General features: G+C 40.9%; 3 protein-coding genes across 4 annotated transcripts; all 3 read left to right on the forward strand.

Moving 5' to 3' along the window:
- The first annotated feature begins 1,100 nt into the window (after positions 1-1,100).
- Positions 1,101-6,227, forward strand: LOC109136618 (myoneurin). Its single transcript, XM_019261756.2, has 3 exons — positions 1,101-1,927; positions 4,230-4,562; positions 4,752-6,227. The coding sequence occupies exons 1-3, from the start codon at positions 1,369-1,371 to the stop codon at positions 5,324-5,326; spliced, it is 1,467 nt and encodes a 488-aa protein (XP_019117301.1). The 5' UTR covers positions 1,101-1,368; the 3' UTR covers positions 5,327-6,227.
- A 1,925-nt stretch (positions 6,228-8,152) lies between these two features.
- zfyve27 (zinc finger, FYVE domain containing 27) lies at positions 8,153-18,438 on the forward strand. 2 transcript variants are annotated; one of them, XM_019261569.2, is made up of 14 exons: positions 8,153-8,691; positions 10,101-10,326; positions 10,458-10,528; positions 10,637-10,823; positions 11,560-11,655; positions 12,452-12,564; positions 12,651-12,769; positions 13,279-13,350; positions 14,773-14,793; positions 15,037-15,057; positions 16,035-16,176; positions 16,295-16,341; positions 16,460-16,541; positions 16,658-18,438. In XM_019261569.2, the coding sequence occupies exons 2-14, from the start codon at positions 10,103-10,105 to the stop codon at positions 16,726-16,728; spliced, it is 1,266 nt and encodes a 421-aa protein (XP_019117114.1). In that variant the 5' UTR covers positions 8,153-8,691; positions 10,101-10,102; the 3' UTR covers positions 16,729-18,438. The 2 variants fall into 2 exon arrangements, with proteins under 2 accessions (XP_019117114.1, XP_019117115.1); XM_019261570.2 differs by lacking the exons at positions 14,773-14,793; positions 15,037-15,057 and having other exon boundaries at positions 8,160-8,691.
- Positions 18,439-19,554: 1,116 nt separating this feature from the next.
- On the forward strand, positions 19,555-23,428 carry golga7ba (golgin A7 family, member Ba). Its single transcript, XM_019261574.2, has 5 exons — positions 19,555-19,660; positions 20,737-20,862; positions 21,711-21,863; positions 21,956-22,057; positions 22,169-23,428. The coding sequence occupies exons 1-5, from the start codon at positions 19,649-19,651 to the stop codon at positions 22,250-22,252; spliced, it is 477 nt and encodes a 158-aa protein (XP_019117119.1). The 5' UTR covers positions 19,555-19,648; the 3' UTR covers positions 22,253-23,428.
- Positions 23,429-24,889: the final 1,461 nt, after the last annotated feature.

A 24,889-nucleotide genomic window follows, 5' to 3' on the forward strand; every position in this document is an offset into this window, starting at 1 on the left:
ATTTTCATTTTTAAAAAATAAAACAGGTTTGAAAAGAGTCCATGCTCTTGAAAGCAAAGGCTGTGACTGTGACAGGAAAGTCCATGACACTAGAACACCATAACAACACAAAGTTGTGTATGACCTGTTGATGCTAAAAGAACCTATAGAGCTATAGAAAGTGCCACTGAGTCTGTCCTTGTCACATTAATGGTCAATCGACAAAAATCAACAATTTGTGACAGTTGGTCAAACAAAATGAGCAATTTCAATACTCCAACGCCACCTTTTGACAGTTACTCAACATTTTAGGGAGTAAAATATTGTAAAGTGTAAAATATTGTTACATCAGTAACAAGAAACAAGCAAATAGGGAATGGACACTCAACTTATTAAAGCTTTTTTGTCCCCCCTCCCCTATAGCACCCAAAGGCAGCCTAAAAGAAAAGTCTAAAGTCTAAAATTAGACTTTCTCACAGCAGCCATGTTAACATGGACTAGTAGGGTCAACATGGGTGTTACCAATGATACTAATTAATGCTCCATTTCATTTACAAAAAACAGTGAGCCCATGGTGCCACAGCAGCACCCCGTTTGACCTGAACCTTCATTAATATCATTGGTAGCACCTGTGTTTAAACGTTGAAACGTCTGCTTTGAAAAGAGTCAATTAACAGGTGTGTGGGGAAAAAAAGCTACTTCAAAGCGGATGTGTGGGGAGCTCCATACAGTCTTCCATCGTTGTTTCTCGTCTTTCCCAATCTCAACCGGATCTCTTCCTTGTAAAGCCAAACATGTGTGGGGTGTTTGCTAGACTGCTGAGGGCTCAACGGGCTCTTACTCCCAGGGCAGGTGTGATGATTCAACAACGAGCTGGTTACAACTGTAGACCACCTAAAAATGACGTGGGTTTAATCGTAAGTTTATACATCTTAACTAGACTTGTCTTTAAAGTGTTCTTGAGGACTTCTTTGTGAATTATTTAAGTAACATGGCCTGTTAATGTCCTACAGGAATCTGCGTTGGTGCTGAATGGGATGTTTGTAGCTTTTCTCGGACCTTCTGGTTGGGTACTTGCCAATTTAGACCACTATAAAAGCCGTGATTGATGGACGAGGCTCTGAAGAACTGCTCACATCATCTGTTTGGAGCATTTCTTACATGTTAATTTAATAAAGTTGAATTTCTCACTTGTGTTGTCAGTCTTTGGTTTATAAATGGGCGCTGTTCCACCTTTCCACCACCAGGTGTCAGATGCTGGCAGCGGAAGTGAAACCTCGCTTTGCAAACACACAGTATCGCCACAAGGCATCCATAACGGAGAAATCGTTTTGCTTGTGTGTTTAACACCGATTCACTGCTCACGGGTAGAGTGTATTTGAATGCGTCATGAAGCCGCAGCTGACTGGCACTAAAAAGCGCCCATCTGTGGACAAACCAGCCGTAGCCGATGCTGCGCTGTCTCTGCAAGAGGAGCTCGTTGCAGCGATACATGGAGCATTTGAAGTAGCAGTAGAGATCGCAGTTCATGAGGTGACCAAGCTTGTAGGTCAGGCGACAGGAGACGTGTATGAGGAGATGCGACGGGAGAACGAGTCCCTTAAACAAAGACTGCAGAGAGCGGAAGCTTTGCTGGACTGTGCGCGCAGGGAGGAAAGCGGTGGCAGTCCTCCTCCTCCAAAACAACTCCTGGATGCCACCGACCATACAGATCAACCGTGTCGCTCAAAATGCAACCAGAAAAGCGCAAATCCAAAAGTGGGTAATGTGCAAGGTTGCACGGGGGTCAGAGATGATCGTTTTCCTTCGTGTCACAGCCGTGTAGACCCCCAACATAAACATAAGAGCAAAAATGAGGAGCAGAGACCAGGCGGTGACGTAAAGACGCAGCATGTTAGTGATGCTGCCTTGGAGAAGAATAATGGCTGTGCTGATGCTTTGACAATAGGTATGTACCAGTTTGTTTTCTGTAAAATCCCTCTTCTAATGTGGGAAGTTTGATTCTTTTAAGATATATGGTACGAAGTAATCAAAAGGGACAAGTATATGGAAATTAATACAATATGAACACTAAATGTTTTTAATCAGGTAAAGAGCGCTGTGGTTTAAGTAAAGTTGATTTTATGTGAGCGCACAGTATTGTTAATAAGTAATGAGAACCATGGTTTTAGTGAAAAGTTGATTTATCATGTTAAAAAAACTGATAAGTAATAATTGTACCAGAAGCATGTGAAGGATTTGGACACAAACTTATTGTCATGTTAAAAAGTTTATGAAGTTTAAAAAAAAATACAGTAGACATCTATGACATAATGGTGTAAGAAAATAGTAAAGTTTTTTTTTTTTTTTTTTTTTTTAATATAAGTAAAGCAAGCTAGGTTTTAATGGTGTAGTAATCTTGCAAAAAGTCGAGTAAAAGAGAAATCTCTTGGCCTGTGATTTCACTGATAAGTAAATCCAGCTGAACAAAAATGGCCCCAAGTTTTGCCAGGTGTGTCCTGGAGTAACCTGAACGCCTGGCATGCGTTTACACATGTTGAAAGTTAAAAGATGGGCAGGACTTATGTAATTGATGTATAACACTAAAAAGTATAAAAGGGGATGCTTTCAGACAGGAAAACAGTCTTTCTATATTCTGCCAACTTTGATGAATCCTGCGTGTTATTCTTTTCACCTGAAGAAGAATACTATTTGACCCAGTTTGGATTTAATAATCTGGAAACAATCTTCTGATCGACTTTTGACTGAGATCCAACAGAAGTATGGCTCAAATGAAGTACACACAAAAACTGCACATGGTGCTGACCGTTACTGTATCACACATTTTATAAATGATATGAGTGTGAAATTGTGAAAACACAGTTGCTAGTTGTGATTTTATGTGTTACCAACAGTCAAGGTGACTGAAGCTCACAGGGTCACTTATGGCACACTTGTAGGGGTGAAGCATGACAATAATCATGCACACCAGAACCACCTACCTGTCTAACCAACTTGAACTCCACCTAACTACCTAGTAGGTGTAGGAACATGTGTGCCACAATGGTCAGGTGGGCTAAAAACTGTCCGACTACTACTAATGAGTGAAAACAGCTACATCACATTAAGTAGCTAGTTAACTGAGAATTAATTATGGTTAAACTATCTACTCCCACATATTACACAATGAAAGCAACATAATCCTTTCAGTCATGATGCACAGGTTACAGAAGTTGTAACTTCAGCTTTACTCAGCCCTGCACTGATACGCCACATGTGCCTCTACATGTAACTAGAAATGTTCTGTTTTCAAAATTACATTTTGTTTTGCTCAATAGTGTAGCACACCTGACCATTGTAGCTTCACTCAACAGTGCACCTGCTTGTACACTTAAATAGGTTAACCAGAGTGAAAGTTAGGCAGGCAGTTACCGCTTTGAAGTTCTGGTGTGCATGAATGTTAAAATGCTCACATGTGTGAGACCTGTGTTACCATTTGTAAGTCGAGGGAAATTGTAGGTGTAATGTCAGGTTGGTCAGATCAACAGTTTGAGGTAGTTGTGAACATCAATATATTAATATGTTCCACCCCTTATATTCCTAGAAGCTGATAAAGTGAATAAGACACCTGTGTTTGCTCATGCTTGCTCAGGTTACCGAACATTAAAATTCTAATGTGTAACAAAAACACATTATGGTCCAAACATCCACTGAAATCAATCAAAATGTGATGATGTAAACAACTTGAAACCCCACATTTGAATGAAAATAACACAAAGACAACTTATCAGATGTTAAAACTAAGAAATTTTTAATTGTTTTTGGAAAATTATATGCATTGTAAATTTGATGCCAGCAACAAGTTGGGACAGTGACAACAAAAGATGAAAAAGCTGCTAAAACACCTGGTGGAATATCTCACATTGATGTTAACTGCCAACTGGTTAGTAAGATGATTTGGTGTAAAAAGAGTCTTTGCAAAGTAAAGATGAGGAGGAGTACATCACTCTGCGAAAGACTGTGCTGACAATTAGTGCATCAATTTAAGAATATTTTTTCTCAATGTAAAATTGCAAAGAATCTGTGGATCTCATTCTCTACAGTACATAATATAAACATGTTCACTTGAAAGTCTCAGACTGAAAATATGCTATCTGTAAATGTGTATCTGTACTTCTTAAGAATGAATTCTGTTTTATTACGTCCAGTCACAAAAATAATAGAGTAAATATATAATATACATGGCTCACTGCGTGATCTTTTGTTTATAGGAGTCAGTGAAGAGATGTCCCAAGTATGTGTGGTCAGGATAGAAAGTCTAAACCAGCCACGTCGAGACCTGGTAGCTCAAGACTGTGACACGCCACCACTTCCCAGTCGAGATGACAAGACCACTTTAGAGCAGGTCACTGTGAAGCAAGAGAAACCAGAAGAGGAGAGAGACGGTTCAGTTTGCTGTTTGGACGCGATCAAAGTGGAGGATTTTACCTCAGAGTGCATGTTAGCGGTCCAGTCCAAAATGCTGGAGGAGTGGAAACCTGAAGGGCTGGATGCTCAGAACCAAGACGCAAACACTTCTGTGTCCTGCACCGGGCTGGCTCAGAGTAAGAGGAACTATGTCTAAAACAATCACAAAATGACCCTTTATAACAACAGATTAAGTTGGCTTGATTAGACTGGGTTTTATTAAAATGTCTTCAACTACATGGGAACTGTAGAAGTAAAATTTATTGCTGTAGGTAGATATTTATACTAATGTTGAATTTGACTTTAACTCCTATATGTGTTTTCAGCTCATCTTCCAAACCTTACCACCAACCTTCAGCCACCTGCAGATCTTCCATCCTCAGAGTTCCCAAACATCTTCCAGCTGGCAGAACCAGCTCCCATCCCAGAAACCCCGCCACAGGTTTATGGAGTCCATGTACGGACCAGCCGCAACCACCCTGGCCACAACAACCTCTACACCTGCAAGTCCTGTGGTCAATCGTTCCACCTGCCCAGCTTGCTGCGACGGCACTACGGCCAGTGCCAGCAGAAGCAGAGTTATCAGCAGCCCGTAGCAGAAAGCAGGAGAACCAGACTGCAGCTATACCCACCGGGCTGCAGCCCCTTCTGCTGCACAGTGTGCAACCGAGAGTTTAACCGCATGGAGAACCTCAAGACTCACCTTCGCATACACACGGGAGAGAGGCCGTACACGTGCTCGGTATGCTCTAAGTGTTTCCGTCACTCCGGTGCATTAACCAGGCACTTTCGTATCCACACCGGTGAGAAGCCTTATATCTGCGGACAGTGTGGGAAATCTTTCAGAAACTGTGGGGGGCTTAAATTCCACCAGCGGTCACACAACAAGCAGCTACAGTAGAGTGGGAGGTCCTCAAGATTACATTTTGTATATGAGATGTATGCAATGCTCAATATGTTTAAATCTGATCATTGGTATGGTAAAAAATATATATTTTTTAATTGTCTGGACAGACATGTGATATAGATCCCTTAGACAACCCATGAGAGTCCTGAGAATGCTGCTATTCAGTGTCAGTTGCATTTCATTTTTTATGTCTTTTGAATTAAATTTACAGGTATCTATTATTTGAAATCAAGCAGCATCCCCAGTTTTGATTAGTACAAGAAAGCATTATTGGGATTTCAGAGTAGGTAGTAGTATCATACTTACTGGCTAATATCAGATTTTGAGCCATTAATGGTAACACACAAGCCAGACTAACCTTAAACCTCACTTAAATTACATAAACCATCTCCGGTAACAGTAATAGATAATTGTCCCATAACAGGGTCTGTCCTCTGTTTGTACTATTTCACCTTTTCCCACCAGGTAATCTCTCTAAGAATGCAGGGATTGTATTTTCAGAGCTCACACTTAATTGTAATGTCTCTTTGTTTCAGCCACTTCAGATGACCAACCTACCCCTTTCTAACACAAGATAATAGGTTATTTTGTCTTTTAAATTGCGATGTCCAGTCTTAACTTTGCACCTACATACAAGACCCTGCAGGATAGCCCAGATGTGAAACACACCCAAGGGGGTCGGCGCCGATACCTGCAGCAGACAAAAGGATGTGAAAACACTCTGGGGGGAGTTCCTCAGTTATAAATGTTTAGGTCTTCCCATATTCGGGGTCTTTCTTCATGTTTGACTGCTCGCGTGTTGATTGAACTTTTCTTTTTTGTGATCAAATGATTGACCTTTTCTTTGCAAAGAAAATAAAAACCTTGTTGGCTGGAAGAAGTCTCCATTTCATTCTTCACCAGTAGCAGAGAAATTTTCACAACACACCCAGAAAACAGCATCTCAAAAAGTAATGCTCAAGTGCATTATTTTGAGGTAAAACAACATACCTTTACTGTTACTGAAAGGCATTTGAGTAGCTTTATTTCAATGTCGATGTTCTATAAATCAGCACCCTCTATTTAGTAGAAATAATGTACAGTAGCTATGTGGTCAGTTACAGTCAACCATTTAACTTATATGATGGCTCTGTAGCTCTTATTGAAAAGAAATCTGTTCAAAGTGTTTTTCCAACTTGTTCTTTAACATTTTGTATTTAATAGTTTGTATCTCTAATTCATTGACATCTTGTTTTTCCTATTGTGTTACTGATATTTCCAAATATGCATTTTATTTTGACTACACTGTATAATTTCATTTGATTAATAAGAAGTCTGAAAATTAATCAGAAACCTTGACATAGGTGGAAAGAAAGAAATTTACTTATGCATCCAGAGCTGAGTGGACTGAGTGGAAAGGAGACATTCAATTTTCCTATAGAGGGCAACAGAGATCAGATATACCACTACAAAAACTGTAATCACAAGCTTGTAACCAAAGAAATTAAGGACACAGTTGAAGTTTTAGTACATAAATCAGTTACAAACTGCCTGAAATCTTCACAATCAACGTCCTCTCATCCATGTAAAGGCCACTTAAACAGATACTGTATAAACTATGCCGAGCAGAATAATAATATGTAATGTGGTTTTGTTAAAACTCATGTTTGGCTCACAAATAACCTATTTCTTTCCCCAATCTCTCTTAAAAGGGGTTAGGGTGTGTTAAGCTGCAAAACAGTCAGGTTTAATTAAATCATTCCAGTGTTTGTCAAATCAGTAGTAGCTTGATAAGGAAATGGATACATTGTATATGTGTGATAACCCTTGTCTATCTCAATCTCATTATATTTCTCCATTTCCTCCTTCAATTAGTTTTTATCTCCACTCCCTATCTTTGTTACTTCCTATCTGTATGTTCTGGTGAAAAAACAAACAAAGCTCCAAATTCCTACAGAGAACAAAGTTGTCATCAAATATTCACCAGCAGCTGCAGAACACAGCTTCTGTCCACTGAATAACTCAAACAGCACTTCAGCTGATGAGTTTTACTTTAAACCTCTGTGACGCTCCACATAAAGCTGTGTGTGTGGCTCTCCCTTAGTCACAAGTTGCCCTGTTGAACTCTAATCAAATCAGTTTTCAACAAGATGTTATATTATTAGGATATTATTAAAGTCCTCGCACTGTAACCAATTAAAAACCCGTTGCCTCTCCCTCTCGGTTCAAGCATGAAGAGAGAAACTGCAGTGGCTGTGAAACTTGTAAAAAACAAAAACAAAAGGTCCTACAGTATGTAGAGCTAGTGTTTAGTTTGTCCCTTCTGGGCTACTGTAGAAACAAAGTGGTTCAAAATGGCAGACTCCATCGAAGAGGACCTGCTATATAGATATAAAAGGCATATTATAAGGTACATAACAATTCTTAATTTCAGGTGATTTTACACAAATGAAAACATACTTATGAATAAGATATTGCATTTTTTTTCAATAGATACCCTAAAATGTTACACACTGGACCTTTAAAGCAGAAACACATCTTTAATTGTAGTAGTGTGTAGGATTAAGTAGCATCTAACGGCGTAATCACTGTATTGGATCACTGCATCACCCTCACCTACCTAGTGTAAAGGAGAAACAACACTGTCTAGAGTCAGTATTTAGTTTGTCTGTTCTGGGCTACTGTAGAAACACAGTGTTTTAACATGGCAGTCCCCATGGAAGAGGACCCACTCCCACTGTAGATATAAAAGGTGGATTGTTAGGTAACAAAAACAGAAATATTCTAATTTTCAGGATGTATGAAATCACAGTTGAATATTATATTCCACGACTGCCTAATCCTGAAAATAGAGGCTACCCAGACTTACACATTGGACCTTTAAGCCTATTTCACTTATATAAAGCCTTTTTACTCTATATCTACGCCATCCACACCAAATGAAGCTCACAGACTCAGTTTAACAGTGCAGGTCCAGTCAGAGATCGTCCTGCTCTGTGGTCGATTGTGTCGGACATGAGCCCCCTTTTTTTTTTCTGGTATCAACTACTCGGGCTGGATTAAATGAGGAAGCGGACGTCCTCAGAGCAGCGCGGAGCTAACAAAGCTAGCTGCGACTAGCAGCCGTCCACAAACAAACCAACAGCCTCCGGGTCTCTCCGCTGACAACTTGACAGGCTCGCAAACCGTCTAGTTTTGGCAGGATAATGCTCATGCCGGAGGCCAGGCTGCTGTCATGTTGAGCTGGCCGCTTGACTTTGGAGGCTCTCCCTTCCTCCGGGCTGATGATGTCGGCGGGACTCGCTAGTTAACGCCTGAGCTCCTCACAGCGCTGCTGCTGCTGCTGCACAACTTGGCTGTTGTTGGACACTCAGCTCCGGGTAACTTATCTCCCTTCACCCTAACCTTTTCATACAGATAATACAAGGCGGACTGAAGCAGCACTAATACATCTGTAGTGTCAAAGTCAACTTTCCTGTTTGACAGCATCTCACAGGCCATAGCACTGAGCTTTGATTTGAGGAGATGCTGCCGATGAGCTCCGATCCGCGGCTGGGCTCCCCGCACACAGTGCGGACGGTCAGAGATGAGGTGCACGCCGATGGAAATACTTACGCACTCAAGTTACAGTAGCTGCATTTAGTTACATAAAACAGGGTTCCCACGGGTGCTTGAATTCCTTGAAAATGCTTGAATTTCAATTCAGTGTTTTCAAGGTTGTGAAAATGCTTGAATTTTTTGTGAAGTGCTTGAAAATGCTTGAAATTTGTGTGATGTCTATTTGTCACTGTTATTGCGCTATGGTAGTTACACAATACACCACTCACAAGCTGAGAATACAAGCCAATTCACAATTAGTTAAAAATCAAAACAGTCAATCTACCACCATATGAAATAATGCTAATTAGACCCATATTATTATGCCATACAGTGGCACCGCTGCGCTTCCCATGACCATCATGGCAAACACAACTAGTAGGCTACCTATTTAAAGGTGCTGGAAAAATGGAAAAACTGGTGCTTGAAGGTGCTTGAAAAGTGCTTAAATTTGTCCATGAAAAAGGTGTGGGAACCCTGATAAAAATATCCGAGCATGTTAAATTCAATATATCCTACTGTTGTGGATTTGTGGTGCAAAGAAAACCGTGATACAAGACCTAGAATAGTTTTTATTGGATCTCATCCATTGCTGAAAATGAATAACTTGACATCAGATTGAAAAAGGCTGTAAATGCACTCATGTGTTGGACAAGTTCCTCTGTTGGGTGTAGTCACAGTGTGTGTGTGTGTGTGTGCTCCTAAAAACAACACTGTTGTGTTTGAGCGTGGTTTTCACTTTGACACTTGTGAATTGTACAATCTAAAATTTGTCACCGGCATCATAAGCAACACTTGCTATAAATGCCTTACAGTGGCTAAATGACACACACAGATAATATCATAGGTGCTGCCTCAAATGCTGCTCGCACTCGATTTGAGCAGGCTTCTCCGCCCTTGTTGCTTTGTGACAAATAGCATGCCAGCATGATCAACACTGAGGGAGTTCTTATGTTGTACTGACACACCCTGGTGTACACTCGGTTATTCACTGAACTGCTGTGGTGTTTCGCTTGAGTTGCTGTAAAACAATAGGAGTGTGTGTGATAGAGGAGCCATGCTACAGTCTCTTTACTCTTCGTTCTTGCCAGGTCTGGTCTCATTAAGGTCCAAATTGTGAATGTTTTTGCGGTTCAGAGTGTGACATTATCAAGTCAAGTTTTTTTTCCCCACCCCCCTTTCCTTTCCTCAGGAATGATGATGCACAGCGTGTCCCAGGACGCCTCGCAGAGTTCAGGGGAAGGAGGTGAGCTGGTACACACGTTATCTAAAGAGACCTCTCCAGATGCTTCTGAGTTGGGAAGTCCGCGCAGTACACCGAACTTTGACCTCTTCAACATGGTCGTGTCCTATAAGAGGATGGCTCTGTTTCTAGAACCGGTTGCAGATGCAGTGGAGCTGACCCGCTTCCTGCTCGGGTGTGTATGTGTGTCTGTCTGTGGCCTGTTTGGGCATCTAATATAATTGCTATCAACCTTGAGTGGTAATGGCTGGAAGCCATATTTATATTGGAGTATTTTATATCATCTGCTTTTTTTTAATCCCTCAGATGGAAGATGCCTGTGTGCTCTCTGCTTGTCTGTATATTCCTCAATGTCTTCTTCTGCACTGTTAATGAAGGTAAGACGAGGCATTCGGCATTAATATTGATTCAGCTTTTGTTTGGTGTTTTAAAACGCACTTTAATAATTTATTAACTTGCTGTTGTGTCTGCCTCTCTGGTATCAGTGGGTTGGTTCACAGTGGGTGTGCTGGCACTGTGCGCACCTGCTGCCCTTGGTTACCTGCAGGACAGGTGTGGGGGCAGAGCCTCAGAAGATGAGCTCCAAAAGAGACGTTACCATGCTGTGCACCGCAGAGACCTGCAGACGGTGCACCTCACCAAACAGGAGGCCATGTTGGAAGTTAAAGACCTGTAAGAAGAACACCGAAGGGCATTGGGTTATGTGCTGCAGGGCTACAGCTAATGAGAATTTTTATTAGTGATTAATCTAATGATTTTCTTGATTCATTTTTTGAGTTTTGTCAGCCTATAAATGTCCTTAATTGTATTGTTTTGTCAGACCAACATTCCAAAACCAAAAGATATTCAATTTACTGACTCATAAAACAAATGAAAACAGTCCACATTTGAGAAGCTACACTTTAAATTGTATTCCATTAATTAGTGTGTGTGTGTGTGTGTGTGTGTGTGTGTGTGTGGCCTTATTTTTGGCTGTTTCTACAGATAAGCCAGACGTGAATCTAAATCTACTCAAAATCATATGTTAACACTTCACATCAAAACATTGTCCCACATCTCAATTTTGTAGTCATGTTTCCACATGTTACCTTTTAAACTTGCTTGGTTCCTTTCTTCTGTACTGTAACTATAAATAATAATAATTACAGATAGATCTTGTTGAAACAGGTTTTGGCTGAGCCCGACAATTTGTTCAGATAATATTGGCTTATTGCAGTATTGGATTATGGGCTCTGATAAGAAAACTGGTATATATAGGTATCGGTCTAAAAAAAAATTCCCATGACGGTCAGCCTCTACTCATGTACGTGACATTTGTACACAGTATTTGTTCATGTGTGGTTCAGAGTGTCTTTGTTCTTACGCTATTTGTGCTTGTGGGTGTGTTTCCATTTCTTGTCTTCACCAGGTTGAAGCACCTTGATGACATGCTGTCATCTGCCTGCCTGTCAGCAGAGGCTATTTACAAGGTCCTGTACTGGGATAATCACACCAAGTCATCAAGGTCTGCATCTACACACGCACACACACACACACACACACACACATGCACACACACATACATAGACACACATACACATACAAGTTATTGATCATTTCTACTGTACTCTCATCATGGACTAAGTTGCAGCTGATTGGTTATTTCTTGTTTCTGTGCTGTTGTCGTTGACCACATATATGTGGACTTACTAGCGCTAACTAATTCTGGTAAGAAATTTAAACAGCGTTTTGCGATTACCTCCAAACAAATTAGGTCATATTTGGTATCAGCATAAGTTCTAGTTTTAAATTCACATTGTAACTTAGTTTTACTTCATTGGGCCGTGCTCTGTATTATGTTATCTACAGGTGTAAACACCTTAAAGTGACATGACATAGAAACAGGTATTTTTATGATTTAGTGCGCCCAATTCTGGAGTGCAGTACCAAAGCTGTCGCCAAAAACTGCCACGACACCAGCTCCACTCATGGTCCCCTGTGCACTGGGCCTGAAAACCTTTTTTTTTTTTAAACCAGTGGTTCAAAACACCTGTGGTACCACTGTAAACGTTAACACTCACCTGGTGCCCACAGTCCAGGCATCCTGGCTAACATAAGCATACAGCAGCTTTAGTTTGCAGAAGTAGATTAAAAGTCGGTGTAGCATCAAAATGATTTATTAATCAAAAGTTATAAGTTATACAGTGGTGTGTTAAATTGAGTCAGTAGTTACAGCATTAAGTGTGTTAAATGTCAGCCTAATGATGCTCATATGGTGGTTTGTCTGAGGGAGACCTGACATTTTTAATCTCTCTGTCCAGGTTCTATGGAGGGATGTTAATATTGGTGTGTCTGTTCTACGTTGCGCCTGTGGGGTGGGTTCTCGCTGGGCTCAACAGCGCCATCTTCCTGTGGAACAGAGACTTCTGCAAAGGTTAGTTTGTCCCGTCCAGAAGAAGCAATAGGTAAACACAAATTCTCATTTAGGAAAGTAAAGTGATGTTTCTCCCGTGGTTCCAGTTTTGTTGGACCTCAGGAAGCTGTTCCACCTGGGCCAGACCCAGACCTCAGAGGGGATGTGTGAGGAACAGCAACAGGGCAACTTGTTGGACAGGACCCCCACACCAACTAGCTTGGAGGTGAGAGGAGGGAGGAGGGTGTGCATGTGGGTTTGAATGCTGAAGGGTTTAGTGGTTGTGATTTACATTAAAACCAACCATGGCTGTAAGCTCCTTATCTAGTTTATCCTGGGCTTTCAGCGTATTCATCTAGTACAAGTAATGTGAATCCATGCATGTGCTCCATCTATCCATGGAGCCACTTTTTTCTGTTGTGAATTTATCCTCCAGCAAAGGTATGGACATGCTAAAATTAAAGTAACTTTATCCTGTTGGATGGGTCACAGAGAGGCTACAGTGAACTGCAGAATAAAAATAATGAAGGTGCTCAAGGTTAAAAAAAATCACAGTTGATCATCCTACAGTTAATACCATGTTGCTATTTCCTAAGCAGGTCAGATAGATCAATTACAGCATGACTGCTCTCTAGGTTGTGATCCTGGGACATCCAGGGATTCAAGAGCTGACTGGAGTGTACTTATATATTACTTTATGTGTGTGTGTGTGTGTGTGTGTGTGTTTGATGACAGGACCTTTCTCCTGGCAGTGTAGAGGAAGCTGAGGAGGCAGAGCCCGATGATGAATTTAAGGATGCCATTGAGGTAAATGCTCTAATCCTAAATGAACACTTTTCTCTTACATTTTTTTTTATGTCAGCTTTTTTTGTCTGTAATCGTTTGTTTTGTAGTTGTTAATTCTCAGAAGCTTTTCTCTTTTCTGACTACTCTTACTTCTTCCTAACAACATCTGATCTAATGCTTGAATTAAAGACACCCAGGCTCTGATAACTCTTGTTAGATCAGCGATTTAAATACGGATGAGGATAAAGACACACCAAGAAGCATTACAGCAGCCATATACCGGTGAATGTTTCACACTAGTAGTCTGTTCACTAGCCACTTAAAAGTTGCTGAGAGTTGTTCAACCATATTTGATTTAAATACAGTGGAATCAAAAGGACATTAACAATTAATACTACGGGGGGTCAAGTCAGTCAAGGACAAGTAGAACTGGATGTACCTGAGCTCACCTTGGAGGGCCATAACAAAGAGTTTGAATGCTACTAATCATGGATTGCAACATAGATAAAAACAGTATAATTCAAATTATTTATATTATTTAGTCCCCATTCTATTCAGGCGATGTCTGCATAGTGTTGCATGACAGGGAAGAATACTGAATACCCGCAAATATCCATTTAGGTACAGTTGGACTGGAAATCTCTTGAACCTGTTATTCCCTGGGCTGCTGCGGTCCAGTCAGTGGTTAGAGTAGATTTAAAGTATGATCTGATTCCAATAGCACTAACTCAAGACCAACCAACCTTTAATTTCTTTTTTAAAATATATATATGTTTATTGTTTTCAAAATTTAAGAAACACAGGACACACAAAACAAAACAAAACAAAACCCTCCCCCCGCCCCAAAACACACAAATAGAACATGAACAGAATCAGCTCATTTAGTATGTAAATAATAAAAGGTCACAGGTATTCCACATTGACACACTAGTCTTTTCTTTGGAGCATTTGCAGAACAGGGTCCCACATTTTTTTTGAACATTTCTTCTCTGTCTTCATTACAAAGTCTCAATCTCTCCAGGTGAAGCATATTCGCCATTTCTCTTAGCCACATATCGTATGTGGGTGCAGTGTCCGCCTTCCAGGTCCGGAGGATTAACTTTTTTGCAATCACTGTTCCAAACAGAATAGCCTTTTTCTGATATTTATCAGCAAAAGACAAGGGCCCCCAACCTTTAATTTTTATTTTGAAGTTTTAAGAATGGCTTTGCTAAAGCGACCCGCCTATTAATTCCAGCCTGTCATAGACAATATTGTGTACTTCTATTTAAATCTGCACAGATTCTGATACAAAGGTTTCACAGCTTGAAAAAAAAACTGCATTATATATTCAAAACAGTTGTTGCAGCGTATCATGACTGTGTGACAAACCCTCCTCATCATGTATGTCCTGTTACTTCCCGTCTTGTTTGTTTTTTTCCCTCTGCTGTCCTCTGGACTCAGGAGCATTCAATGTCCCTGCAGGTGAGTGTCGCCCCCCTCTGTTTAGAAGAGGCTAGTGCACCTCCACCCAGTTAACTCAAGAAGAAGAACTTCTTGACACATGAACAACATCTTCATGTGTTGTGATGTGCTAGTGACCTCGTGGTGTAGTTCTTGCTTTGCTCATTGAAGCATGGTTTTGGGTGTGTTCCTGTGTGATTACACTAAATATTTCAGTATTTATGGGTAACATTATTCTCATGTGTTGCTCTGCTTCTCGATCAGGAAACCCCTTTGGTCTTAGTGGTAAGTGGATTTCCCCGGTGCAACCCATCCATCCATCCGATCATGAGCTTGTTCCCTTGGCACGAGTTATGCGATAGCGATGACAATAATAATCCCATCATGCAGGGTGCTCATTCATTTCTAGTCTGCATGACTGGAATTGCTCATGAGACATATTGCATTAGTGAAATCAGCTTTTCCTTCCTTGTACCATTTCAGTATGATGGAGTCTGTGTTTTGACTGACAGTACATGATGAACAAATATTTTGCATGGAGCCATATTTGTATTTCATTACAACATGTAATACACAAGAGTTGTTGCGTAATAACAAATATACTTTAGTGTTTGTTATTGGCGTACTTTGATTTTCAGTCCAGCTATCACCTTTTTCAAGTAGCTATTTGCTGTGATCCTGTTCCCTTAAACCCCTGTTTGTTAAGGGTGGGTTGGATAGTTTGTTTTTGTTTTTTTTGTTTTTTTGGCAAGACACATTCTTTTTTTACTTTTTAGTGGATTAGGTTGTACTAATCTGATTCTCTAGCTCTCTAGCTTGTTTCCATAAAGTGGGGATTAGACTCTCTAACAAGTCTTATTCTGGGAACAGATAGATACAGAGATGTAAATGTAGGTATAGCATTGTAAGGGTATAAAGATGCAACTGTTTTTTTCTCAGCTCTTTTGGGGGTTTGGTGTTCTCATGTTTGGCAGATGCATTAAGTATAGCTGTATATACATGCATTTTCCACCGTGGTCTATACCCCTAGTAGTCCCTGTAGTTTCCATCATTATGCTTAATAAAACATCTATTAGTCAAACTAGCTGAAATCGCTTCTGTGAATTTTATCCAGCTTAACCCTGCTGCCGAGCTTGTTTCTGTTTCTTTTCCAGTTTTTCATACCCTAAAATAATGACTTCATTTACTGTACCTTACACAGCACGTAACTGCCTATTTCTTTGTTCATCGTCCTCCTCCGTCCTTTTTCCCCGCTCCCTCAGGAGGATGACGACGGTCCTCTCGGTGCTCCAGAGTATGACACCATCTCTGAAAATGGACTCTTAAGCCGGAACGAACCAATACGCAGCAAGGTGTCCAAACTGACAGAGAAACTGCGTAAACGCTATCCCACCACCGCCACAGGTCAGTCTGCTCTGACTCATCTGCTTTTATTTCTTCTTTTTATATAGAAAAGAAGGATCTTTCTGAGGTTAGTCTTGTATTTTATTTCATAACACGGTTTCTGTTTTTTTCTCCAAAGGAAACTGTTCTAGCTGCAATGCCGTCTTCTCAGTGCTGAAGAAAAGGGTGAGACTGAAAACTTGTGACAAGAATTGGAGATATATTTAGGCCTTACGTCATCATCATGTTTAATTTTGTCTTTTTATTGGCACAAGCTTCAACACGATGTCTCTTCTTATTACAGAGGAACTGCAGTAACTGTGGCAACAGCTTCTGCTCCAGATGCTGTTCTTTCAAGGTGCTGAGATCATGCATGGGGGCGACAGGTGAGACGGGAAATTAGAAAAGTTTGATCACCGTAACATTTTATTGGTATACATCTTGAGTTGACATCTGTTCTTTGACTTATGATCTCATTCTCTTATTACTGTTTCTTCTTCAGCTCCAGAGGCTCAGAGAGAGACTGTGTTTGTTTGTGCTGCCTGTAATTCTTCTCTCATCAAGTTACAATGAGGTTGCTGTCCAGTCTCGTTTCCCAGTGGCCAGCTGGAGGTCCTTCGCTGTTCGCACCCTGAGCTCTACTCCAAGTTACGGAAATCCTAACACATGCCTTGGTTTTCAAGTTAAGGCACTTCCATCTGTCAAGATACCTCCTGTGTAGAACTCCAAGAAACCCCCATACACCACCCATGTCTTTCCCACTTGCATTCCTCGTTAGCTACTCATGTTGCTTATGGGACTTCTACTGTAATATGTTAAATGTTTCCTGTTTCAACTCTCAATGAAGAACTGGACCATAAGAATCTATGAGACTTTCTACAGAGCACAATGGCTGCAAAATCAAAGAGCCTTTTCCCTTTGTTGAGCAGAGGGAGATGCAAAGCATACAGGGTGGTGGCCAGGATAGGACTGGCGGTGTCGTGGGTGTCGGCACAAAATTGATTCCTCTTGAATGTTGATATCGTCAGCCCTGTGTAGCAGTTTAACTGTACTGTAATGCTGAGAGGGCTTTTCTGTACGAACAAGACTGAGGCCAGCACTGTATACCATTGCCGTGTTTTCATATTGGTGATGAATGCGATGGTGTGAGCCAAGCCAGGCTGTGTGAATTTGGTTTGTTCAGATGAACAAAATAATGGATGTACAACCAAAAGAAGAAGCTCTACGTTTGGCTTTGATTGCCACAGCGTGCACAGGCTGGTCAGCCAAACTTGCCAGAATTTTGGCCAGTCCGCCAATCCACTTTGACCTGCAGTTGGTCAACAATGTCATGTGATTCGGTCTGGCTTTGTCCAAGTCTTTGGGAACAAACAATATTCTTGTTTTTACTAGTTGTGGCTGCTGCCACTGCAACCCACATGTCCATGTTGGTATGCACATTAATTACCAGACCTCAAGTTGGTAAATATACAGGCATTTGCTCAGAGAGAGCATTTTGAGAAAACTTTGATTTTAGGTGGAGTGCTGCCACTGAAATAGTGTAAAATTCACCAACTTGAGGTTTGCTTTTTTAAAATGATTTTCCCACCAGCTAGAGGAGCTTACAAGACTTAAAGGGGGCAGATATGACGTGCTGTAAAACAATGATAACTCTGTGGCAGTAAACTGAAAATGCATGGCTGGCAGTGAATCACATTACATTTTTGACAAGTTGCCAGTGTTTTTATGGAAGGCAATGAATGAACAAGGCTTTGCTTTTTGTTCATCAGACCAGCTTGGTGTACTTGTAATGAACAAATTGGTGCTTGATTTTGGTCTTCATTTTTCCAATGTTGACATGTCAAATGGGCTTTTTTGGAGTGTAGTAGCAGAGGTCCCAGGAGCCCGTGCGTTTCCTCTAACTGGATCAAAAGTCGACCCAACTGGATTAAAGTTGTTTGAATGAACTGAGCAACCAGCTGAAATTGTGATTAGAGCCTCACACTCTTGCAAGCAGGACTTAAAAGAATTGATGTGGAGGCATATAACTCAAAATGTGGATCTTGTTGGTAAAATTGTTTTAATCATATTTCAGACACAGATGATTGTAATTGTTTGCTTTGCTTTTATTGTAATCCTATATAAACTGTCACTATAAATTCTTCTACTATATCTAATATATTTAATTTAAAACTCCAGAAAATGCTTAAAGTTATTATTTGACCTAATGATTAATTCTGTATATATTGCCCCTATTTTATGGATATGCCATTATTGAAATAAACTCTGTAATGATTAACTTAACAGTTACAATTGGTAAGTATGGTCTTTTTGACTTGACTGGATAAGTATCAAGAATACAAACATCATAAATATAGAGATGGTTTTTAAAGTCACATTTTTAAATACTAAAAACTATTTTTACAGACACAAACCTTAAAAGCTGCTTCAAACTACATTTTTATTTTAACAATGATTTCAAAATGACTGTGTAATATGAAAGGTGACTCACAGAGTAGCATCTTTCAGCTCATTGTTTTGGTTTTAACCAACTGTACAGTATTTGCTCGGCACACATGCATTGTTCATGTTTTAGCAACACCTTCTTGTGATAAGTTACAGAAACTTTATGTAGAAACATGTATTTGTTACGATTATATTAATTAGGATCAAAAACTAGCGAGTTGACAACTTTGCTAACAGCCAAACATAAAGAGAGTGCAACCACACACGACATAGCACCCATCTAATATCACTTACTAGTCCAACAGTAAGAAGCCTTTTATTTCACCAAGCTCTCGCCAACCACTAAAAGTCAGTCACAGATTTACTTTTGTCTGCTCAGGTTCTGGCACAACACCGGCTCCACTCCCCATCTGCATTCGTCCATGCCCCAGGTCTGAAAGCCTCCTCTTCCCGGTGGTCCAAAACACCTGTTGTACAGGTCCTACTTAGTCCTCTTGAGTTTACAGTTAGTGCAGCCCGGCTAACAAACTGAACTAACAGCAGCTATAGTTTGCAGCAGTTTACTTTACTGTCCATCAGGAAAGTCTGTAAATTAGAGAGAGATGATGCGGAACAGCTGAAGGACATCAGAGGAAAAAAACAGGAAACATTTCCTTAGTAAAATATGATCCAGTTTTTATCAGGATCAATGAAATAGTGCTGCAAAGCATCATGTAGAGTACTTTTCCCGAGGATGATCGTACCCAGACACCATTCACCTGATGACATGTCATCAAAATGATTTTAACATCTGATATTTTATGGTGGAAAAGTTACACAATGTTGCTTTAACACTTGTTAGCACTAACCTCATGTGAGTCAGTATAGGCTAAGGGCTGAATTAACATGACCTTAAAACCGTACTTGCGTTAACCCCGCCCCTCCTCTCTCCGCCCCGCCCCGCCCGCCCTCCCCCCCCCCGACTCCACTCCTCCAATCCGTCCCCGTGTCCCACTAACGCGATTTCAGCGCATGCAGGGACTCGTACCCTACGGCTACGGATGGCAACATGGCGACAGAGGTAAGACTGGCACATTATCTGATTAATATCAACGCCGAGGTTTCGATAGCGATCACAAACTATTGAATTATGACTGAGATAAAAACAGGCGTGGGGTGCTGGTAAGACGCGTCAATGAGGCTGCACACGGTTAAACTGTGGCACGTTTGGATCACCACTGACGGCTGCGTCCTATATTATCATGCCAGCTCCGACCTAAGGGGGTTAGTTCGTGTTTGTTTCTGTCATTTTTTTTTTCTTTTAAAAAAAAGGGGAAAATCACGAACACGGTGTTTTAAAGTCAGATGTGTTTGACGGGAACAGAAATGGGGCAGCGGTCCTTCACGCGATGTTAAGCTGTTTTGGTGAAAGCAGATCTGTTTTTGTCTGTTTGAGACGCCCCGTTAATCCGGTGACAGGCCACTGTGTGGACAGTGACCACACACACACACACACACACACACACACACACACACACTCATACATATGCATACAGGCGCGCACTGAGCAATAGCGTTCAGCACCATGGACAGAAGCCACGCCGCCCTGACCTTCCTCACTGCTTTTCATCTGTGCCTCCATAAATGCTACAAAAAAGAATGGTGATGTTTACCCAACACACACCTTTATGGAATCAACATTTCCAGCATAAACATGAGAGATGAGAGTGTTTTTATTTTTATTTTTTAATCATTCTGCTCCATCTTGTTGCACCTGATCGATCTGTTGTGAGCTGTAGTGAAATGTTGTCCTGTCTCCTGCAAGATTTACTCTCCTGTAAGAGAATGAATGTGTGTGTGTGGGAAAGATAGTATGTCCACTGCTGGGCTCTGCTCCAACAGACAACAAAGCAGAAATGAGTGCCGACACTGTGAGCCACAGAGTGATTGATCACATCTCGTCCGCTTCTCCTCTATCATCCTATACTTCCGATTCAGCCACTGTTTGTACACATTTACGAGGAGACGGGTGCATAGAGAGACACCGAGTTTTCTCTGGGGACTCATTATGAATACACAACTGTATCAAACCTCATTATATCTGTCTCTGTGTGTGTGTGTGTGTGTGTGTGTGTGTGTGTGTTTCTTCCTCCTCAGTTCCACAATCTGCAAGAGCTGAGGCACAGTGCATCTCTGGCTAACAAAGTCTTCATTCAGAGAGACTACAGTGAAGGAACCACCTGCAAGTTTCAGACCAAGTTCCCCTCTGAGCTGGAGAGCAGGGTGAGTGTGTGTATGTGTGTGCGAGAAGGGAATAATTTAAGAGCGACACGTGATGGACGCTTTATGAGTATCTTTTTATTTGTTAATGCCACTAATGTTTTGTGAGAGACACAAATTCAAAGCTAATTAATTTATATTTATATCAAGAGATCCATTACAGCAATAATACAAACATACCACCTCATCCTAACTCCTATATTTTCATAAATCATCCACAAAAGTACAAATAAACGCATTCTCCAGCAGACAGTTATGAATTAGTACAATAAAATAAGGTAACTGTTGAACACATAGTCGACAAAAAGACCAACACATTAGCATATTTCCAATGTTTTACCAGCCGCGCCACTGTGCGGAGATTTAATGTTGTGTTTACAGATGTAAAGAGTTGAATGTTGGAGGGGAGATGACTGCACCGACCAATGCAGTTTTGTTAATTATGTCATCAACAGAATTGCTAATGTGGTAAAGACACACACATCTTATAACTGAAATGTTCCTGGTTAGATTTGAGCCAGGGACCTTTGTTGCATCCTTCTATTTCTCTCCTCGTGTTTCCTCTCTGCACAAAAAAAGATCATCACCAATCCTAAAAGATTTGTTTTTTGGCCTTTTCAAGCTTATTTTGACAGAGACAGCTGAAGAGTGACAGGAATGTGGAGAGAGAGAGAGAATGACTTGACATGACATGACATGTGGGAAAGAGCCACAGGTCGGATTCAAACCCTGGGCTGCCGCAGCGAGGACTATGCCTTCGCACATGGCGGCTGCTCTACCAACTGAGCTAAACACAGCCCCATCATCACCAGTCCTAACCCTGTTACTCACACTTCTGCATGTGTCTCCAGATTGAGCGGACACTGTTTGAGGACACTGTGAAGACGCTGAATAACTACTACGCGGAAGCAGAAAAGATAGGAGGCCAGTCCTACCTAGAGGGGTGTCTGGCCTGCGCTACAGCATATCTGATCTTCCTCTGCATGGAGACACGCTATGAGAAGGTCAGACTGGTGATCGCACAATGTGCAATGATTAATATGTGTGGGATTTCTTACCAGTTCTCGTTTTTTTTTTTCTTCTCTCTGTGTGTTAGGTGTTAAAGAAGATAGCTAAGTACATTCAGGAGCAGAATGAGAAGATCTATGCTCCCAGAGGGCTGCTCATCACAGATCCTATAGAACGGGGAATGCGCGTCGTATCCTTACCCTGTGTTTTTAGTTGCATGTACACAAGAGCATTTATCTTTTATGTATAAATTAACCACACCACACAGATACATCTTGGCCCCTAACTACACTCCCACCAGATTGAGATTTCCATATATGAGGACCGGGGCTCCAGTGGCTCCAGCTCAGGAAGCAGCTCCGTGTCTGGCAGTACTGCTCGATGACTGGGTACTTCCCAACAACCATGATGTCCCCCTGATCACTCAAACCCTGGAGGAGAACTTAGGACAATGATGCTACTTCTGTTCCAAAACTTAACCCAACACGCTCACACAAAGGATTCACTAGCTAAAAAAAAAGAGAGGCATGTTGCTCCTGATGTGCTTACACGTGCTAAAGTTGTTGAAGCTTTTTTTTTTGTCTTCAGCAAATGCTTAAAACACACACTTTGGTAGTTTATTTTGTAAAGCAATGTGCATGCGCTGATACAGTCATGTTACTGTAGGATGCAATGTCTCTGTGAAAGAACATTCTGTTAGCAATACTTTGTGTGATCGTACCATTACCTTCTTTCCTGTCCTCTTTGAAATTACCACAGCTATTGGTGGGTGAGAAAAAAAAAGAGGGAGGAAGAAAGCGTAGAGGCAGGAGTGAAGACCACGGGTTTCATCTAACCTCATACCTCAGCTACTACAGTTGCATCAATGCGGTCTAAAATAGCCACAGCCGCACAGCAGACTTCACTGGACTTGCTAGGAAAATGGACTGAACCCAGCACCATTAACCCAGCACACTGGCTTTAAACATTTTATCAAATGTAAGTAGGATATTCAAGTATTTGAGTAGAGCCAAAATAAACTGTATAAAGGATATCTTCCTCCTTCACCTCTGATGTTAATCATGCTGTCTGGTAGCAGATGAATGTTATTCAGCCTGTCCGTGTTTATAATGTAGCAGATCTTCCATTTTTCTCACATGAAGCCTATATTTTATTTGTTAGACACTCAAACACAGACACATGCACAAATCTAGGTACTAACCTTTCAATGAGCCATGACCAACTCTTCCTAAATTTGTGATTATGCAAAGACATACTGTGCATTGAATGCAGTAGTATGTAGACAAAGGATAGGTCAGAAAGTCTTCCTGAATTGCATCTGTAGTGTTTTAAAATACACAAACCCTTCTTTGATTCCTGAACAAACTTCCAAAGAACAAAAAGAAAGAAAGAAAGAAAGAAAGAAAGAAAACTGCCAAAAAAATGGCTCATAAATGTCAATGTGTCTCTTCTTTTGGTGACATTTTGTGCAAGAACAAACTTTCGTACTGCTTGTTGTTTGATACACATGGCAATGAGCTATATATGACTGGTGTCAAATAAATACTGTTTCATCACAGCTGCAGAGCTCGTCTTTCTTTGTTATTGAACCGTAAATCTACTAACTAGACCTCTACTGTAGCAGACATTTTGACTTGTCAAAGTTAGCAACTAGCTGTTGAACATAGTGGAGCATTTATCAGATAAAGAGCCAGATATTTCACTTCGGACACGGTGGAGGCCAAAAACAGTGCTAAAAGAGTGAGAATTTAACTTATTCAGGTGGTTTGAAAAACAAATTCCGAATGGGTGTTGATGTTGCTCCATAATGTGTGTGAATACGCAACAGCTTGCTGACAACAATTTTGTTGGGTGATTATATATCAGTGTTGTTTACCACTTGTTCTGCTGCCCCTAAGTGGACAAAAATATTATTAATTACACCCCGTTTCTGACACACCACTGATTTAATGTTTGAGGTTAGTCATCTTGGCTGGACAGGATTTCAGTAAATTGACTAAATGGAAATGTGAAATTTACTGCAAATTATTTACCAAAAATCACGTAAAACGAAATGCATTTTATGCATAATAATTCAAAAACATTTTGACATGTACCAGCAGGAAAAGCACACATATAAATAATAAAATGATGATCAACTTCAGGGTCCTGGCTCACAATGTGACTGGGACATGACAAACACCTGTGCTGTTCCTGCTATGACAGGCCAAAATGTCTGCTATGAAAAAAAGGACAATCGCACATAATAATATTAATGCTTTAAATACATTGCATGCACTGACAACATCAGACATTAATTGGTAGATTAAAACAACCTTGCTAATTCGCTGTTGTGACAAACTTTGGGCAGGAAAATTCTCTCATGTTTGCATGCATGCTTGACTCTGGTTATATGACACTGCAACAGCTGGGTAAAGGGCATGATACTGATCCCAGAGAGGACTGCATGCACTCAGCTCACCAGAGTGAACAGGAAACGTCCAAGCTGCAGGATGTCCACACACACTAGGATATGTATCTGTTGAAACATTGGCTGTTACCGCATGTCACAGGAAGTCAAGTCTCGCAGCGAATGCTTGCACGCAGTGCTGGAGAAAGGTTGTCTTACTGTATCAGTGTTACCCTTGAGATTACCATCCCCTGAGCTCTGCTGATGCACAGAACATCATAGCACACTGCTGAAAATGGTTTTAAAACAGGCTGCAGCAGAATATGGAAGGACAAGAAAAAAAATGGTGGATGGAAGGCAGACACAGCAGGTTAAGACAACACTGTGCAAATGGTTGGAACTGATGGAGATGGCAGTCACATAGAAGATAAGAAAAAGCAGGTGTGAGAGCTGTGAAAACAGGGGACACAGGGGAATCTCAGTATCTCTCTTTTGTACTGAAAGCTAGTCCTTCCAGATTGTTCCAGCTAGTCTGTGTCAGCTGCAGAGTTCATGTCTTCTTCTTACTATTTCATTTTCAGCTGAAAACTCTTTTTTGATTTTTTCCACCCATGAAATGATAATCTGGCCATA

The sequence above is a fragment of the Larimichthys crocea genome, chromosome X, assembly GCF_000972845.2.
Source record: "Larimichthys crocea isolate SSNF chromosome X, L_crocea_2.0, whole genome shotgun sequence".
In the NCBI taxonomy this organism is placed as follows: domain Eukaryota; kingdom Metazoa; phylum Chordata; class Actinopteri; family Sciaenidae; genus Larimichthys; species Larimichthys crocea.